This window comes from Taudactylus pleione, unplaced genomic scaffold (genome assembly GCF_031769625.1).
Source record: "Taudactylus pleione unplaced genomic scaffold, aTauple2 ptg000041l, whole genome shotgun sequence".
Classification (NCBI taxonomy): Eukaryota; Metazoa; Chordata; class Amphibia; order Anura; family Myobatrachidae; genus Taudactylus; species Taudactylus pleione.
The window spans coordinates 33,418,421-33,435,000 of record NW_028284443.1 but is presented as its reverse complement, the minus strand read 5'-3'; the positions used below and the strand labels follow the sequence as shown (position 1 = coordinate 33,435,000).

Below are 16,580 nucleotides of genomic sequence, written 5' to 3'. Positions count from 1 at the left end.
AAGTGGCATAGTATTTAATTCCAAAATAGGTACGCTCCCCCACTGTGGTCTTTACAAACTACAGAGGCTGAATCCTGTGACATATCTACTGTAGAGGGAGGAAACTTTTACTGTACAGTAACTCACACCAAGTGCATCTAATTCACACATTGCTTTCATTTCCTGGCTGCAAGTACCCTAACACTGACAGAAGGAGGAAGTTTAAATCTCAAGAGCAGTTTGAAGATCGCAGAAGGCTGAAAACATTGGTGAAAATGGTCATCAGGCACTGAAGGGTAAGCACAAAGGGTCTGCCAGTCTAGTCAATGCTAATAAGTCAGAATCAGATATGTAAAACAAGAATATTAGGAGGTATGTCATGGAGAAGGAGATACTCATAAGAGAGCAAGCACTGCATTTATGATTAGTATTGTTGCCTTCAGTTCTCACATACAGTACATATAGTGAAAAGGCAGACATGGCTTAGAGAGTTAAGTGTACTAACACTGTGCGCCCAAACATGAATTTTACTGACAAAATTAACTGATCATCTTTCAGCCAAGTTAAAGAAACAAAATTAAATTTGCAAAAGTATTCCAACTTCGTAGTTTAGACTGGTTAAAAAATATAACAGATTACATTCCCTTGCAACTGGCTTCTGCCTGTGCCTCACCAATAGAACAGGGTGGTTTGCTTTTAAAAGTAATGCCCTTTTAACCAGGATTCTCATGAATCGGCATGGGAACGGAATTTGGGACACTCCATAGATGCCGAGGACTGGACTGAAGTTTGGGACAACGCCGCCTCCAGGTCTATTTGCGTCAAAATCAAGGAAAATATTTATAAATTATTATCGATGGTATTATGTACCCTCCCGACTAAAAGTAATATTTCCCGATGTTTCGGATAGGTGCTGGAGGGGATGTCGGGACGAGGGTACCTTTTTTGCAAATCTGTTGGTCCTGTCCAAAACTAGCCTGTATATGGCAGGAGGTCATCAGTCTCCTCTCACACCTATTTGAGACAACTATCCCTTCTGACCCTGAACCTGACCCCACCCTATCCTGGCATCAAAATAAATTGTTCCGACACATCGTATCTGCTATAACTTGCTGTGCACTCGTGAGCTGGTCTGAATCAGGCCCTTTGTCTGTCTTATTTTATTGGGATTCGCTCAATAAAATAGAGTTTAAAAAAAAAAAAGTAATGCCCTTTTAAATTTAGGGCTTTAGCAAATAAACCCCTTAAGGCTTTGACTAGGCCGCTTCAGGACATTAACCTTTTTGGTGTTGGGGTGGCTTTAGCTGTATGCTTTGGATCATTGTCATGTTAGAAGAAAAATCTTTCAAGTCCAAGCGCTCTTGTAGACTAGCTGGTTTTCCTCCAGGATTCGTCTGTACTTTATGTTGTCCATTTATGAGATTTTCAGTCCCTACTGCAGGGAAGCATCCCCATAACATGATGCTGCCATCACCATTCTTCCCTGTAGGGATGGTGGTTTTATTGTGATGTGAAGTATTAGATTTGCACCAAGCAAACATTGTACCTGAAGAGTTCAATTTTGTCGTCATCAGACCTAATGGTGCATACACAGGATCAGATTTTAAATATCGTTCAATCGTTCATATCTGAAAGAAAATCTGACATGTGAGCCTGCAACGATGAGCGTCCCTGCTTGTCAGATAACAATATCTAACATTTGATATGTTTGCAGTCAGATTTGGACAATTCCATTCATTTTAATACAGTCTAAAATCGTTCAAATCGTTGGTTAAATCGTTCATCTGACATATATGACAGTGTATATGCACCAATGGAATATTCCTCCACAGTCATGTCTTCCACATTCCTTTGGGCAAAGCAAACTGTAGCTGGGCTTTGATGCAAGATTGTTTCAACAAGGACTTTTTCCTTGCCACCCAGTCATACAACCCAGATTTATGCTATGGATTGCCCATGCAAAGTTACTTCCATCTCTATCGTGGAAGACTAATTCCTTTATTATTGACATTGGCCTTTTCTTGGCCTCCCCTTACTACAGCTCTTCTCGCCCAGATTCTCAGTTTTGGAGGATGACCTGTTCTAGGCAGATTTATAGTTGTTCTATTACATATTTGCTAGCTAGATTTCTTTATGATGGACTTAACTGTGCTTTGGTGTATATTCAATATTCTTGTGCCGGTACCCTGATTGGTTCTTCTCAATGACCTTGTCCTGGATCTGCTGGGAATGTTCTTTTGTCTCCATTTTGTAGCCTATGCTTGGAAATGCCCTACTTGCAGAGCTCACTGAAATAGATGTATTTATGCTGCAATCATGTGACTCACCTTACATGCACACAGACAGACTCATATTAGCCATATATGTGAAGAGAGTTGGTTACTTCAGCGGAAATTTAGCATGGCTATAGGAAGGTTGTGAATAGGAATACAATTGCTTATTATTATTTTATGTGTTCCTAACTAAATTTGACAAATGGTTTAAATCAATTAAATACAGTATGGTTTCATGTTGAAACACAGCAAAATGAGAAATAGCGAAATGGGGTGAACACCTTTTATAGCCATTGTAGATCTATAAATGTGTCCTTTCTCAACTAGCCTCAATACGCAATGCAGCATGATATGCCTGGCGTGAGTGAGCCGCCAGGTCTCGTGCAACTCTGCTAACGCTGGTCGTCTTTTTTTGCCAAAAATGTGTAATTAGCAATGTGATGCAACTAGGACACACTAGAAGACTGTGCTGATTAATTTGATATGCGACACTTGATTTGTGACACAACCCAGGTATCGCGGTGTGGACGTTGCAGTACTTACCGGTGAGGGCACTGTGGCGCGGTCCATCTGGCAGGGGAGTTAGCATGTGAAGATTGGCATTGCATGCACGCAGAGACTGCCAGCATTGGGCCGTACTGACAGGAGTAAGACTAGTGGTGTCTCGGCTGTCTGGTGTTGTCTTTGGCCATGTGACATAGCAGGCCAATCGTCTGTGGGTCACCTGCTCTCTGGCCTATCACGTTCTGTTGCGGAGTACTTAAGGGCGTTTGGAGCACCCTGTAGTTGCCAGTGCAACGTGTTTCACAGCGTCAGCTGTGAGAGAGAGTTCCTACGCCCCTGAACCTGAGACCTGGGCTCCGGTGCTTGCCCTAGCTCCTTGCCTGCCTTCCGCTCCTTGCAGCTTGCACTGCTCTGCCTTGCACTCTGCTGGAAATCGCCCTGCACCTTCCACCAGACCCACTCCTGCCTGAACCTGTCTCCGCAGTTAACCCATTCCTGTACAGCCATCATCACAGCATTACCTGATTCTCCTCTCAGCCATCATCACAGCATTACAGGATTTTCCCTTCAGCCATCATCACAGCATTTCCAGATTCTCCCTTCAGCCATCAACACAGCATATCTGGATATCCCTCTTAGTCATTACTCTGCATACCCAGATATCCATTTCACCTTTACAGTCTATCTGGATTCACCTTATTCATCTCTGTCACCGTGCTGGACATTTGTTTATTCCCATTCACTACAGTTTCCACCTGCTACAGTTATTAGTTTGTTATTACTGGACTTTAGATATCTTATTGTTCATGTCTACTAACATTCACATTAAACAACCTACTTTTCAGTTTAAACCTGTTCAGGTGTTTACTCCTGTTACCACCCCGGGTCCACAACAAACACAGACTCTAACAATATGCACCGGATACTGAAACTGGAACTTGGTGTGGAAAAAAGCTGTGGCTATTGCATCATAGCATTTCATATGCTGAGTGAGAGACTAAAGGTGCCCATACACGGTGCAATGCACCGTGTAGGGCGACTCGTGCGGTCCCCACAGACAGCATGATATGCCGGCTCCCCCCTCCTCCATTTCAATGGGATCGCACATCGCATCCCAGATCTCATGGTTCTGCAGGAAGATCTGGGGATGCGATTTATGACCCCGCGGGAGCACGCAACATGATATCAGGTGCGATATCGTGCCCATGCACGGCATGATATAGCACCTATATCGTACCGATCCGTCGGATCGGCGCGTATATCGTGCCGTGCATGGGGGCCTTTAGGCGCACACAGACATACAAGTGTCACATCAATTTAATAAGCACAGTCTCCTGGTGCGTCCTAATCGCATCGCGACTTGGATGTAGACGGAAAAAAGATGCCTGGCCCTAGACTCTTACGGAACCTGGTGCGCCAAGAGGGGCTATTTGGCGTGACTGCAGCAAAGACGAGTGAAGACTCATCTATATAAATTACCAGATATCATTTGATATACCATAATTGTATAGTTTTTACAGTTTCCAAGAATTTACCTTTTTTTCCTAACATAAATTCCCTAATGTGTTTCTATCAGGGATATACCAAAACCTAGTTATGGCTTGTGTTGATGCTGAACCCAGACATTTCTCAAGGGATTCAGCTTTGGAAGAATCCATTTTCAACCAAGCTGGATCCTAGTGCATTGCCATCCATGCACATATTCAAAAAATCATAGCACTGTCTACTTACGACAGAAGCAATAAACACACTTGCTGCCATCTCCATTATCACTGAACATTATCGTGTCATCCATCCCAGCATACACTATGCACTCATAGGCCTGTGTGGTTTTAACAATGCATTTCCAGTGCCTTTTTGCACTTGGCTTATGCAGGACTAATAAACGCATGCACAGTCCTGAACGATCCCTGAATCTTTAAAGAGCGATGAGGAGGACTGAGGTAGTTAAAAGACTGTTTTACTAGTGCAGGAGAAGGAGGGGGTTGCTAGAATTTGAGGGGGGGGGGGTCTATGTACAACAGACAGCTGGTAGATGGAGGGGATCTCTGTGCAACATGTACTAGGTGGTTGTGAAGGCACATTATAATATGGGTGGTTAGGTTTCACTGCAATAGGTTATTTGTACATTATTCAAAATGGGTGTATTTCTCTGCAATATATGGATGCCAATGATTATATCTGAGAAATAAGTACCTGGTGGCGATGGCCTATTTGCTGTGTAGGAGAAGGAATTATTTGCTATGCAGAAGAAAGCAGTCCTCTTTAATTAGGATTTATTAGCTGTTATGTTTGGTGCTGCCCAGATCGAGAAACTGAAGAGCACACAGCACCCCTCTTCACTTACTGACCGAAATACACAGCCCCCTCTCCAATACACAGCCATCCTTTTATCATGTTCTCCCTTATACACAACCGCTTCTCTTCACCCTTGCCTTCATTCACTTTTCCCAATTCACTGCACCTATATTACTCACTCGGCCCAATACGCATAGTAGATTTATATACAGGATAAAAGCATAACCATTTACACTGTATACCTAACTAGCTTAAATTACTCAGATGTTGCTTGGTAGACGAGTTATGTTTAAAAGTCTACATTTTTTAAAGTAAAAAAAAAAATTATAATACTACTCAGTCCTGTTACACAATATTATTTATATACATTTCTTGGTTCCCACAACGGTCTGCACACTTTTTCTCCCTATTGCATATGGGGTCCCATAACAAAGAGGAAATCCTAAAGACAAATGGCACTAAAGATCACATAACTAGTTTATTGATGAAAAGTGAGACAATCACCTATTATAGCTGCATATACATTATATTTTCCACAAGTTATTATTTGCAAGAATGATGCACACTACATTTGTTTCATACTTTCTGAATGTGTTCCAAGAATCTCTGTGAAATTAGATTTAATACTGAATGCTCCTCGGAACCTCCGATGACTCCTCTAACTGCAAAACTAATAAGTATCTGATATTCTATTGACGACAGTACATTCCCTATTTAATAGTGGCACAAATTCTTGCTCTGATACTCCAGATAAAAAGGAGTTTGGTATAAAAGATAGACAGTAATTAGATAGACAGCGTCTAGATAGACAACAGATGTTAGGCAGGCAATAGGTCGACAGGGACAAAAGGTTGACACAGAAAAGGTAGACATGGATAAAGGTCGACAGGAACAAAATGTCGACATGATCAATAGACGACACAAAAATTATCAACACTAAATCTTCACCCTAACCCCACCCTCTTGGTGCCTAACCTTAACCCTCCAATAAGCGCCTAACTCTAACACTTAAATAAAAAAAAAAAGTTGACCATTTTTGTGTCGACCTTTTGACCCAGTCAACCTTTTGTCCCTGTCGACTTTTTGCCTGTCTAACATCAGTTGACTGGAACAAGATAAAGTTATATACAGACCCATCAAGGAAACTATAGGTATAATACCTCTCTCTAAAAGAACGATATAACATAATCATGTTTCATTTATATATACATGGTATGAAAGCAATATCTCTGCTATATTCTAGAAGAAAGTTACAATATATTTATAGAACCTTGCCTTTATTTTTCTTGCACAAAGGTGTTAGGACACTCGGATCTGAGGCATTCCTTCCCCATAACAGCCTATCAGAAGTATAGCTGTAGCAAACCTATATCTAATAAACAGACTTACTAATAGTAATCGCGGTCTTCTACTGTATATGGCTAATTGACACCATCTTTGGTATGGTGTTATGGGTTTGTTTTCCAGTTTAGGGATATACCTCTCTATTTAAAACACCCAAATTACCAGAATAGCTATAACACCTAAAGAAAGTTACAAAACACAGTATGCAAAATATTACTTAATTTAGTGTTACAATACACATTTTTACTCATACACTGTTGCTCAAGTTTTCGGCCAAAAATGCATCTCAGTCCCGATGCGACTAAAATGCACCACGAGACTGCAGTGTTTCATTTGATACGTAACACTTGTATAGCTGAGTATCTGTCTGTATATGAAGTGCTACGATGCAGTGGCCGCGGCTTTATTCCACACCAAATTCTTTTGTGAGTCATTTAAAGACGCACACAGATATACAGGTGCCACATATCAAATTAATCAGTCCAGTCTCATGGTGCGTCTTATTTTATTTTCAGACAAAAAGAAAACCCACAAAAAAAATGCACGGCGCATTCAGAGTCGAATGGGACCTGGCTGCTCACTCATGCCAGGCGTCTCACAATTCATGAGTATTCAGGCTTGGTGCATGAGGACACATCTGTACAGAACATAGCTGAGCAACTGTCACTGGGCACTTTATATTACTTTATTAGGAATGATTATTTTCCCTTTCCAAAAATGTCACGTTGTCCCTCCAACCTCCTCCTATCCCTCCCCACCACTGGTGACAAAGTATATGTCCTCCTCTCATCACCCTTCCCTGCAGCCCATTTGCTCCCATCTCCTCCATTTCCCCTCACTTGAAGTCCCCTCACTCACCTTTCCTCCATTGCAATCTACTTTATCTATAAACTCTGCATTGCTCTATCCCAGTGGCGTCACAAGGGGGGTGCGGTGGGTGCGGGCCGCACCGGGTGTCACCCTCCAAGGGGGTGACACCAAAATCCGACTCATCCCCACCCCCCGCTCAGCAGGTCCTGCACTGCAGGGAGACGCCAGGCTGGAGAGGCGCTCTCCCTGCAGCAGCTGCCTGCTGAGACAGTTTTTGCTTCTGCCGGCTGCCGCTGCGCCTGTCACACTGAGACAGCCAGCGGCAGCCTTCTATACAGTAAGTGCGGCTGAGCTCCTCATGCAGTCCCCTCCATGTGGGGCGGGCGTGCAAGCGCTAGAGGACAGGGGGCTGATTACTGATCAGCCTGGCTGAAGCCGCTGGGGTGGATGGATGGCAGCTGAGCTTCTGCTCCTCGCTGCTGTCTGATAGATCGTCACGCTGGGAACAAGCAGGGACAGTCTACAACTACAAAACATTTTTCCAGTGTTCAAGTATATTCAGACACTGTTGATTACACTTGAATACTGACAAGTAGTTTGTACACGGTCCCTGCTTCTTCCCAGCGTGACCCTCTGACCTCTCAGTCAGCGAGGATGAGAAGGAACTGGGAGACAGCAGCAGCCAGCACAGCGTATACAGTAGGTGTAATGGGATGTAAATAATTAAATGAGGGAGGAGGGGGGGCATTACCTGTCATTGTGTGTGTGTTTGTTATGTTAGACCTGTGCCTGCAGGGGCTGTGTTGTCCCTGTCCTTTATTTCCTACTCCATACCCCTAACCATAACCCCTAACCCTCCCTCCCCAATGCCTAAACCTAACCTCCCCCTCCCCGCACCCTAAACCTCCCCCCTAGTGCCTATCCCAAACCCCCCCAGTGCTTAACCCTCCCCCTCTCCATACCCCTAACCCTCCCTCCCCAGTGCCTAAACCTAACCTCCTCCTCCCTGCACCCTAACCCTCCCCTCCTAGTGCCTAACCCTCCCCTCCTTGTGCCTAACCCTAACCTCCCCCTCCCCGCACCCCCTAACACTCTCTCCTAGCGCCTAACCCTAACCCTCTCACCTCTAGTGCATAACCCTAACCCTCCCCTCCTAGTGTCTAACCCTAACCTCCCCCTCCCCACACCTTAATACTCTCCCCTAGTGCCTATCCCTAATCCTCTCCCCTAGTGCCTAACCCTAACCCTCTCGTCTAGTGCCTAACCCTTTCACCTCTAGTGCATAACCCTATCCCTCCCCACCTAGTGCCTAACCCTCCCCCCTGGTGCCTAAACCTAACCTCCCCTCCCTAAACCTAATGCCAGGTACACACTAGAAGATATGTACATATTGGGCATATCGGCCAGTGTGTACCCGCTATGTCACTGACGAGGGTTGCTCCCACGTTTCGTCAGCGACATTGCCCATCAGACCTAGGGGGGTGATATACTTATTCAATGGGGGAGGGTGTATTTGTTTTTAACTTGGGGAGGTAATACTGTCTATGCTGGGGATGGTGATTGATGTATGTGCGTGGGTATAATTATTGTGTTTCTGTGTGTATAAGGGGTGTATTCATATTATGTGTTATATGTGGGTCAATGATGGTCTCTGCATTATCTGGCATTCACTGTGACTCTCTACATTATCTGGCGGTTACTACGACGCTCTCTGTATTATCTGGCGGTCACTGCAATCTACGGGGCACCACTATTGGGGGCATTGTGTAAGTGTGATTGCTGGACTGGTATTTGGGGAGAGTTCGTGGAGCTGCATATCAATTTTTTTTTTTGGAGGAGGGGGTGTCACCATGAGTTATAGCACCGGGTGACACCAGCCCTAGTGACGCCTCTGCTCTATCCCCACTGTAATCTGGTTCACTGAATACCCATCCACCTCAGAATCTAAGACATAATCCTAATCTACACATACAAAACATCTTGCTCCTCCTACACCTTTAACCCAACATCTGTTCACACTCTTCCCCATCCCTTCTGTTCTTCCACCGACTGCTAGCTCACACCTCCACCAAGGTTATTTCCTCATATTCTGCACTCCTTGGGGTATGTTTACTTAATTGAGCGTTTTTAGAAATGGAGAGGATGCCCATAGCAACCAGATTCTAGTATCTTCTAGATTCTAGAAGATGCTAGTAAAATGTTAAGTAAATTATGATTGGATGCTCCATTTCTAAAAACTCTCACTTCAGTAAATATACCCCCTTGTCTGAAACTCACTCGTCAAGTACAACTTTCTACCATTCATGTTAGCTTCAAATGTGCACTCACAGCACACCTTTTTATCAGACGCTACCATCACTCATCCTGATCTTTTTACCAGTTAACCCTATAACTGTTTACCCCTCTCTTTAGTATGCAAACTCTCACAGGCAGAGCCTTCATTTCCGATGTTCAAACCCTAGCAACCACCTTGTGCTCCTAGTTTCTTTATCCCATTCCACAACTCTGAAACTAGACTGTTCTTTCACTGCTTTGTGTTGTTAATTAAGAGATAATTGAAAGACTGAAAGAAAATGCTCATATTATTCTTCCTCTCAGTCTCTGACTCCACCTCCCCTTCCTTCCTCTACCTGTAGTCATGCCACAAGGGTCTATTTTCGTCTTCCTTCAATTCAAGGGGTATCCCCGCACCGTTACCTAGTCAGACTCTGTAATAGTCTCCATAGCTCTGAGCAACACCGAAGCTGCACTATTGGCCACAGGCAGAGGCGGATTTAGACCTCACGGGGCCCTAAGCAACACACCGATTTGGGGCCCCCCTTCCTCAAACAATCCATAGCACTATATTTTTTTTACTAATTTATATATATGTGTGTGTGTCTCTGTGTGCATTTTTAAAACTCTCTCAACAACAAGCAATATTGTGGTAAAATAAAGAATAAATTCCTCCCATTTAAAATCATACCCCAGACCTGACACCCCCTCTTCCCTGAATTAAAATAATTCACCAAATCCAACAGCCAATCACAAATCAAACCCAAGACACACACCGTCCCTTAAATTACAATCATACCTCAAATTGGACATCTCTCTCATCCCTAAATTACAATTCAACCGCATATCTGACAGCCCCTCTCCTATCTGAAGTAAAAATCATACCCCAGAACTAGCAACCCATCTTACAATTATAATAATGTCCCAGAACTGCCCCCCCTTCCTCCCACAATTATAATCATGTCTCATCCCACAATTATAATCATGTCTCACAACTGCCCCATTCACCCACAACTATAATCAGGTCCCAGAACTGCCCTCTCCCCTACTCCCACAGTAATAATGACCCATAACTGCCCCTCTTCACACAATTATAATTATGTGCGATAACTGCCCCCTCCTCCCACCATTATATCCCATAACTGCCCACCTTCTCCCATTATATCCCATAATTGCCCCCTCCTCAAAACATTAAATCCCATAACTGCCCCATCCCAATTATATTTATGTCCCAAAAGTTCCCCCCTGAAAACATTAAGGCCCTCATTCAGAGCCACTCGCTAGCGGCAGTACGCTCGTTCCGAGCGATGTTCGCACATCTGCGCATGTGTACGGTTTTTAGTACGCATGCGCGAACCAGTCAGTGCGGCCGAAAATCGTTTGTACGCAATATAGCGAGTGCCTGCTATTTTGAGTGACAGAATGAGGCGTATGTGGGTGGTAACAGGGGAAGGTGCTTGAAAACGGGGAGAGGAGATCCGAACGCAGGCGTGCTTAAAGGTCAAAACGGGCGTTTTATGGGTGTGCATAATTAATATAGCAGCGTCAATGACCACGTCATTTGTTTTTTTTTAACTCAGAACTGCTTGCAAAATAGTGGTTGAAATAACCAACCACAAGAATAGCGAGCAGTTCATATCCTGGTCGATGTACTCGATTAATCTAATAAATAGCGGACATGACGTAGGATGCGAGCGGCCAGGGGGCGTATTTTTCCAAAAAACGAACGCAAGTTTTGTTCGCTCGTTCAGACCTAGAGGCGTGAACAGACCGCAAACAGCGAACGGTTCATTTGAATAGCCACCCCTTGTTTTAGAACGAACGACCGCAAATAGCGAGTGGCTCTGAATGAGGGCCTAAATCCCATAACTGCCCCCTCCCAATTATAATTATGTCCCAAAAGTGCCCCCCTCCTCCATACAATGATATCCTATAACTGCAATCCTACAATTTTAATTACAGTAAGTCCCAAAACGGCCCCCCTCCTCCCACAATATTAATAATTTCCTATAGCTGCCCCTCCTCCACCCTCAATTATGTGAGATAACTGTCCCCCTCCTACCACAATTGTAAGTATGCCCCATAACGGTCCCTCCTCCACCCACAATTATGTCAGATAACTGAGATAACTGTCCTCCTATACTATAATTGTAAGTATAGCCAATAACTGCCCCTCCTCCTCCATCCAGTATGTCAGATAGTTGACCCCTCCTCAAACAATTAAAGGATCCATTCAAAAATCAGACCTCAGATCTATGGGGGTGGCCATCGCCTCCTGCTGCTGTACCCTCTGGCTACACTTGACCCAGTGCATTTTCAGTATCCTTTCCTCTGATTGGTGGATAGCTCCAGCCATCCATATTTTACACGATTTGCCCAATTCCGACGCATCGTGATGACAAATCGTGAAAATTTGCCCAAATCATGTGTCCACTCATGATGCCGATGCGCGTCCCCGCAGGTCGTACATCGCATCTTCAGTTCTGCCATGCTGTAGGGCAGATCTGACAATCTCAGTAACGATGCACTGGAATAGTTAGGAGGCACGATAGATCGTTTGTCACATTGGACAGTTCCCACGACTGCAGGTGAGCTGCTGGGGAGAGTTCAAGTTGAAATCGGACACAATGTCAGATCGTGAGCACATTGCCAAGTTTGTAGGCACCTTTAGATACGCCCACAACAGTGATCGGTGGATGGCCAGCATCATTCACCAATAAGTACTCTAGACAGTGCACTGTGACAGCGGTGCAGACGTGGCTAAGAAGGGCACCACGTGACTAAAGACACACATCCACTAGACGATTAAATTGAGCAATTGAATGATTACGATATCGTTTGATCGTTCAATAATCGTTTGAAAAACGTTTGCAGATTGTTGGTCGTTTAGATATCTATCATCGTACAAATATGTTGTACAACCTGACGATATTGTCAGGTTGAGCATGTTTGCAGATGACTGATGTGCCTTAACTGAACGACTGCTCGTTCAGTGTAGGCACATCGCAGACAAACAAACGACTGCACGATTACAATGTCGTAATCGTGCAGTCTTTTGCCTGTTGTCTAGTGGATGTGTGCCTTAAGAGTCACTGTCTGGTAGAGAATCCTGTGGATGCCGTACCCTCCCTCCCCAGTCACTGTGTGCAGAAGCGCACCCTCATCCCTGCCCGTGTGTAATTCACAAAATACTGAAGAGACACAACAGGCAAGCGCTGGAGCCAGCACCCGGCAGCTGTCTAATCACTGACAGCCTGCCGGGAGTATTCAGCCATCCCAGCGCTCGGGTATCTTCAGTACAGCTTGTGGTCCACCATTATTCAGCCCTGTCGGCGGGCACCCTGGGTCCCACCAGGCCCTAAGCGGCTGCTTTGGTTGCCTAGCGGTAAATCAGCTACTGGCCACAGGGTGCCATTCCAGGCAACCTGCTAATCGGATACAGGAACTATTGGGCGGCGACGGTACTGTCCGCATGGCTCTGCACCCTGGCCGTCAGCACCACCTGCACAACCCTGCCTACAAACCTGTTCTCCTCCTAGCACTATATCCCTGTCACCTGTGCTCCACATTCCTGTCTCCTACTCAAGTGGCGCAGATGCTGTTTGCTCTCTCATACTTTGGGCACGGGTTCATTGAGTACTGAATTAACTCCTTTACCATGTCACCTCTTGCTCCTTCAGGCTGCAGTGATTTGCCCTACCCTTGTCCCTCAGTCTATGATGTTATAGTAATGGTTTTACCTATTTTGTATACTTATGCTATAGTTAACTGTTGTATATTATGTTCATGCAAGCATTCATTTGTCAATGTTTGTATGCTTACCCACTGTATGGCCCTGCAGACACTTTGGTAGGCAATAGAAGTATATGAACAAACTATAGATAAAAGAGGGATGAAAACAAAATTTTTTAACAAATGCTGGGTATACACGGAGCGATAGTCAGCGATAAGAATGATCTCCCTTTAAAAATCCTGGTGTGCTGGATGAACGATATTGTTCATCCACACAAAAAAAAAAACACCAACGACCCATGATTGCGGATCCCTATGGAGAGATAGCGATATTGTACAGGTTGGCCTGTATGCATGGGCGATGGTCGATATCGTTATCATCCAGCAGGAGCACACATCGTTGGTCGTTCATTACATACACACGGAACGATATCGTTATCGTTCATATCGTTGAAATATATCGTTCCCTGTCTACGCACCTTAAATCTAGCTACAAGACTAGAAGAATATTAGCCTATACATAGCAAAGAAGAAAATCAGGGTATTTAACAAGCTGCAGTAAGATTAGGTTTAATGAATAAAAAAATAAAAACTGCTGTGGATAAAAGCCATACATTAAATACATGAATGGACTGGACTTTTCTAGATAGACATATGCAGGGCTTGCTGTATACAGTGTGTGTTCCTAAGCATAGACCAGGGATGGAGAACCTCAGGCCCGGGGTCCGTATAAGGCCCCCAGAATCATTTGGTCTGGCCCTCTGATCTTTTTTCTGCTAGCCTCATCTGGCTAGCAGGATGCCTAGAATGGTTCCCTGCACCCAGAATTTATGCAGAAGTGCCACCTGGAGCATCCTTAAGATGCTTCAGATGGTCACACCGCTGCCCTTACAGCTCCCTGGAGCATCCGGGCATTGCTGTAATCACCGGAGAGTGTGGCCCCACCCCTTGTGACATCATACGGAGGGGGCGTGAACTGCACCAGGCCCACGAATAATATTATATATATCAAAATGGCCCTCGCCAGAAAAAAAGGTTCCCCGCCCCTGGCATAGACAAAGAATATGCAAATTTACTGTTCCTAGCTGCTATTGAACTACTATCATTTATGATCCCTTTTGGAGAGTGATAGAAGCTGGAAGTCTGTAAACAGCTGAATATAAATTGCCAAATCTGTATTCAATTTGTCCACACATTTGTTGGGTCACATTGTAGAGATTTCATAATTGTGCAACCAGGCAATTGACATATGGACAGATCACATTAAGAGGTAAATTGAATTTTGGCTATTAAAAGCTCAAGAAGTGACATAAAAAAAATGTATCTTCCAAACTTCGGAGAGATAGAAGGAATCGGTATGTAATGCTGGCCGCCGGATCAAATACCAAAAGCGGCAGCCCGGCGGGTCGAAATCCTGACAGCTCAAGGTAAGAACCCTAACCTTCCCCTCCCTTAGGGGTGCCTAATCCTATCCTCCCTCTGTTAGTGCCTAAACCTAACCACCCCTCACTGCACCCTAAACCTAACACCCGGGAAGGGGGAGGGGTGCCTAACCCTAAGTCCTTAAACATAACCCTCCCCCCCTGCGGCTAAACGCTAAGATACCCGGCTTACCTTCGTTCGGTGCCGGGTGTTAGAATTCTGTAGTGGGGCTAATGATAGGCGTCGGGATTTTGACGCCTATCTTTAGTCCCATGTCGGTATGTAAGTGTCAAGATATCGGCGGGCGGGATAGCGCCCGCCGGTATCCTGACTGCATTCCAGATAGGAACAAATAAGAATTTAGCAGTTTTGACTGTAGCATGCAAAAGCAACTGTCAGCATTGAAATAAGTAAATCAATTTTACACGTAAATGTATCTAATTGGTAACCATCTAGAACTGCCAGAAATATTTATACAGTATTTGTGCTTATATTACCACAGGAAGCTGTTTTATCAGAGGAGAAATGATAATGGAGAACATAACTCAAAGTCAAACCCCTATTGAGTTCATCCAACAGTTTCAAGAATATGGAATTGCTGCACTTGTGTTTTACAGTATTATCCTACCCGTTGGACTATTTGTTAATCTCACAGCACTCTGGGTTTTTAGCTGCTCTACTAAAAAAAGAACAACTATAACAGTATACATGATGAATGTGGCACTGCTGGATTTAATGTTTCTACTGTTTGTGCCTTTCCGTATAATATACTATGCCAAACAATCCTGGACCTTTGGAGATGTATTCTGCCGGATAATGGGTGCTCTTACAGTGTTTTACCCAAGTGTCACATTGTGGCTGCTTGCTTTTATAAGCGCTGACCGATATATGGCAATTGTGCAACCCAAGCACATCAAAGAGCTGAAGAACATTTCCAAAGCAATGGCAGCATGCTTTGGAATTTGGATAATGACTATTGTAATTACAACCCCTTTGCTTTTTGTCTATGAGGACCCAGACAAAGACAATTTCAACACTTGTTTCAAAATGTTTGACATCATCCATTTGAAACAAAACAACTTTTTGAACATTGCTCGTTTGGTTTTCTTTTTCCTGATTCCTCTGCTTATCATGATAGGCTGTTATAGCATCATTATTTACAGTCTTGTTAGCGGTAGGACTTCACGACTGAAGCCCAAAGCAAAGAAGAAATCGATAAGAATCATTGTGACTTTAATCGTGCAGGTACTGCTGTGTTTTGTACCATTTCATGTGTGTTTTATACTACTAATGACCGAGGAAGAACAAGAACACTACATCTTATGGGGAAAGGTATCCACCTACCTAATGAATCTCAGCACATGCCTGGATGTAATCCTGTATTACATTGTCTCCAAGCAGTTTCAGGCTCGAGTGATCAGTGTAATCTGGTACCGCAACTATCTGCGCAGTGTACGCAGGAAGAGCAGGAGAACGGGCAGCATACACTCTTTGAGCAATATCAACAGTGAAATGATGTGATCTGTGTGTGTTTTTCAGATGAGTAAAATAAATATAAATTAAAAAATCTATATACATTAATTTAATCTAAAAACTTGATTAAAACATTGAGTAGACAGAATCTGGTAAAAAAAAATAAAAAATGGGAAAATAACTATAACCCCTGCCGCGATCATAGCTCAGCTACGATCGGGCATTGTTACTGTATTTAATAAAACATGGCCGATGGGGGAGCTGCTACGCATGCCCACCTTCAGCAGCTCCTCCAGTCACCACTGACAGTCCCGCCACCAGCCTTCCCTGCATGTGCACACACAGCGGCAGCCTGCAGCCCTGCGTGACAGTACAGTACACACAGAAAGGAGCCAGCGCCGGCCCACCAATTCTTACTGTGTCAGTGTGACAGTCAGTAAGTAAATTTATACTTTAATAAATCTGTCTCCC

The 16,580-nt window shown here is 44.1% G+C and overlaps 2 protein-coding genes across 8 annotated transcripts in view; one reads left to right on the top strand and one right to left on the bottom strand.

Moving 5' to 3' along the window:
* Window positions 1–16,580, bottom strand: part of UBAC2 (UBA domain containing 2) — a 213,135-nt gene that overhangs the window by 129,486 nt on the left and 67,069 nt on the right. The gene's annotated exons all lie outside the window — the stretch shown is intronic.
* GPR18 (G protein-coupled receptor 18) lies at window positions 235–16,157 on the top strand. Its single transcript, XM_088456516.1, has 2 exons — window positions 235–275; window positions 15,139–16,157. The coding sequence occupies exon 2, from the start codon at window positions 15,162–15,164 to the stop codon at window positions 16,155–16,157; it is 996 nt and encodes a 331-aa protein (XP_088312642.1). The 5' UTR covers window positions 235–275; window positions 15,139–15,161.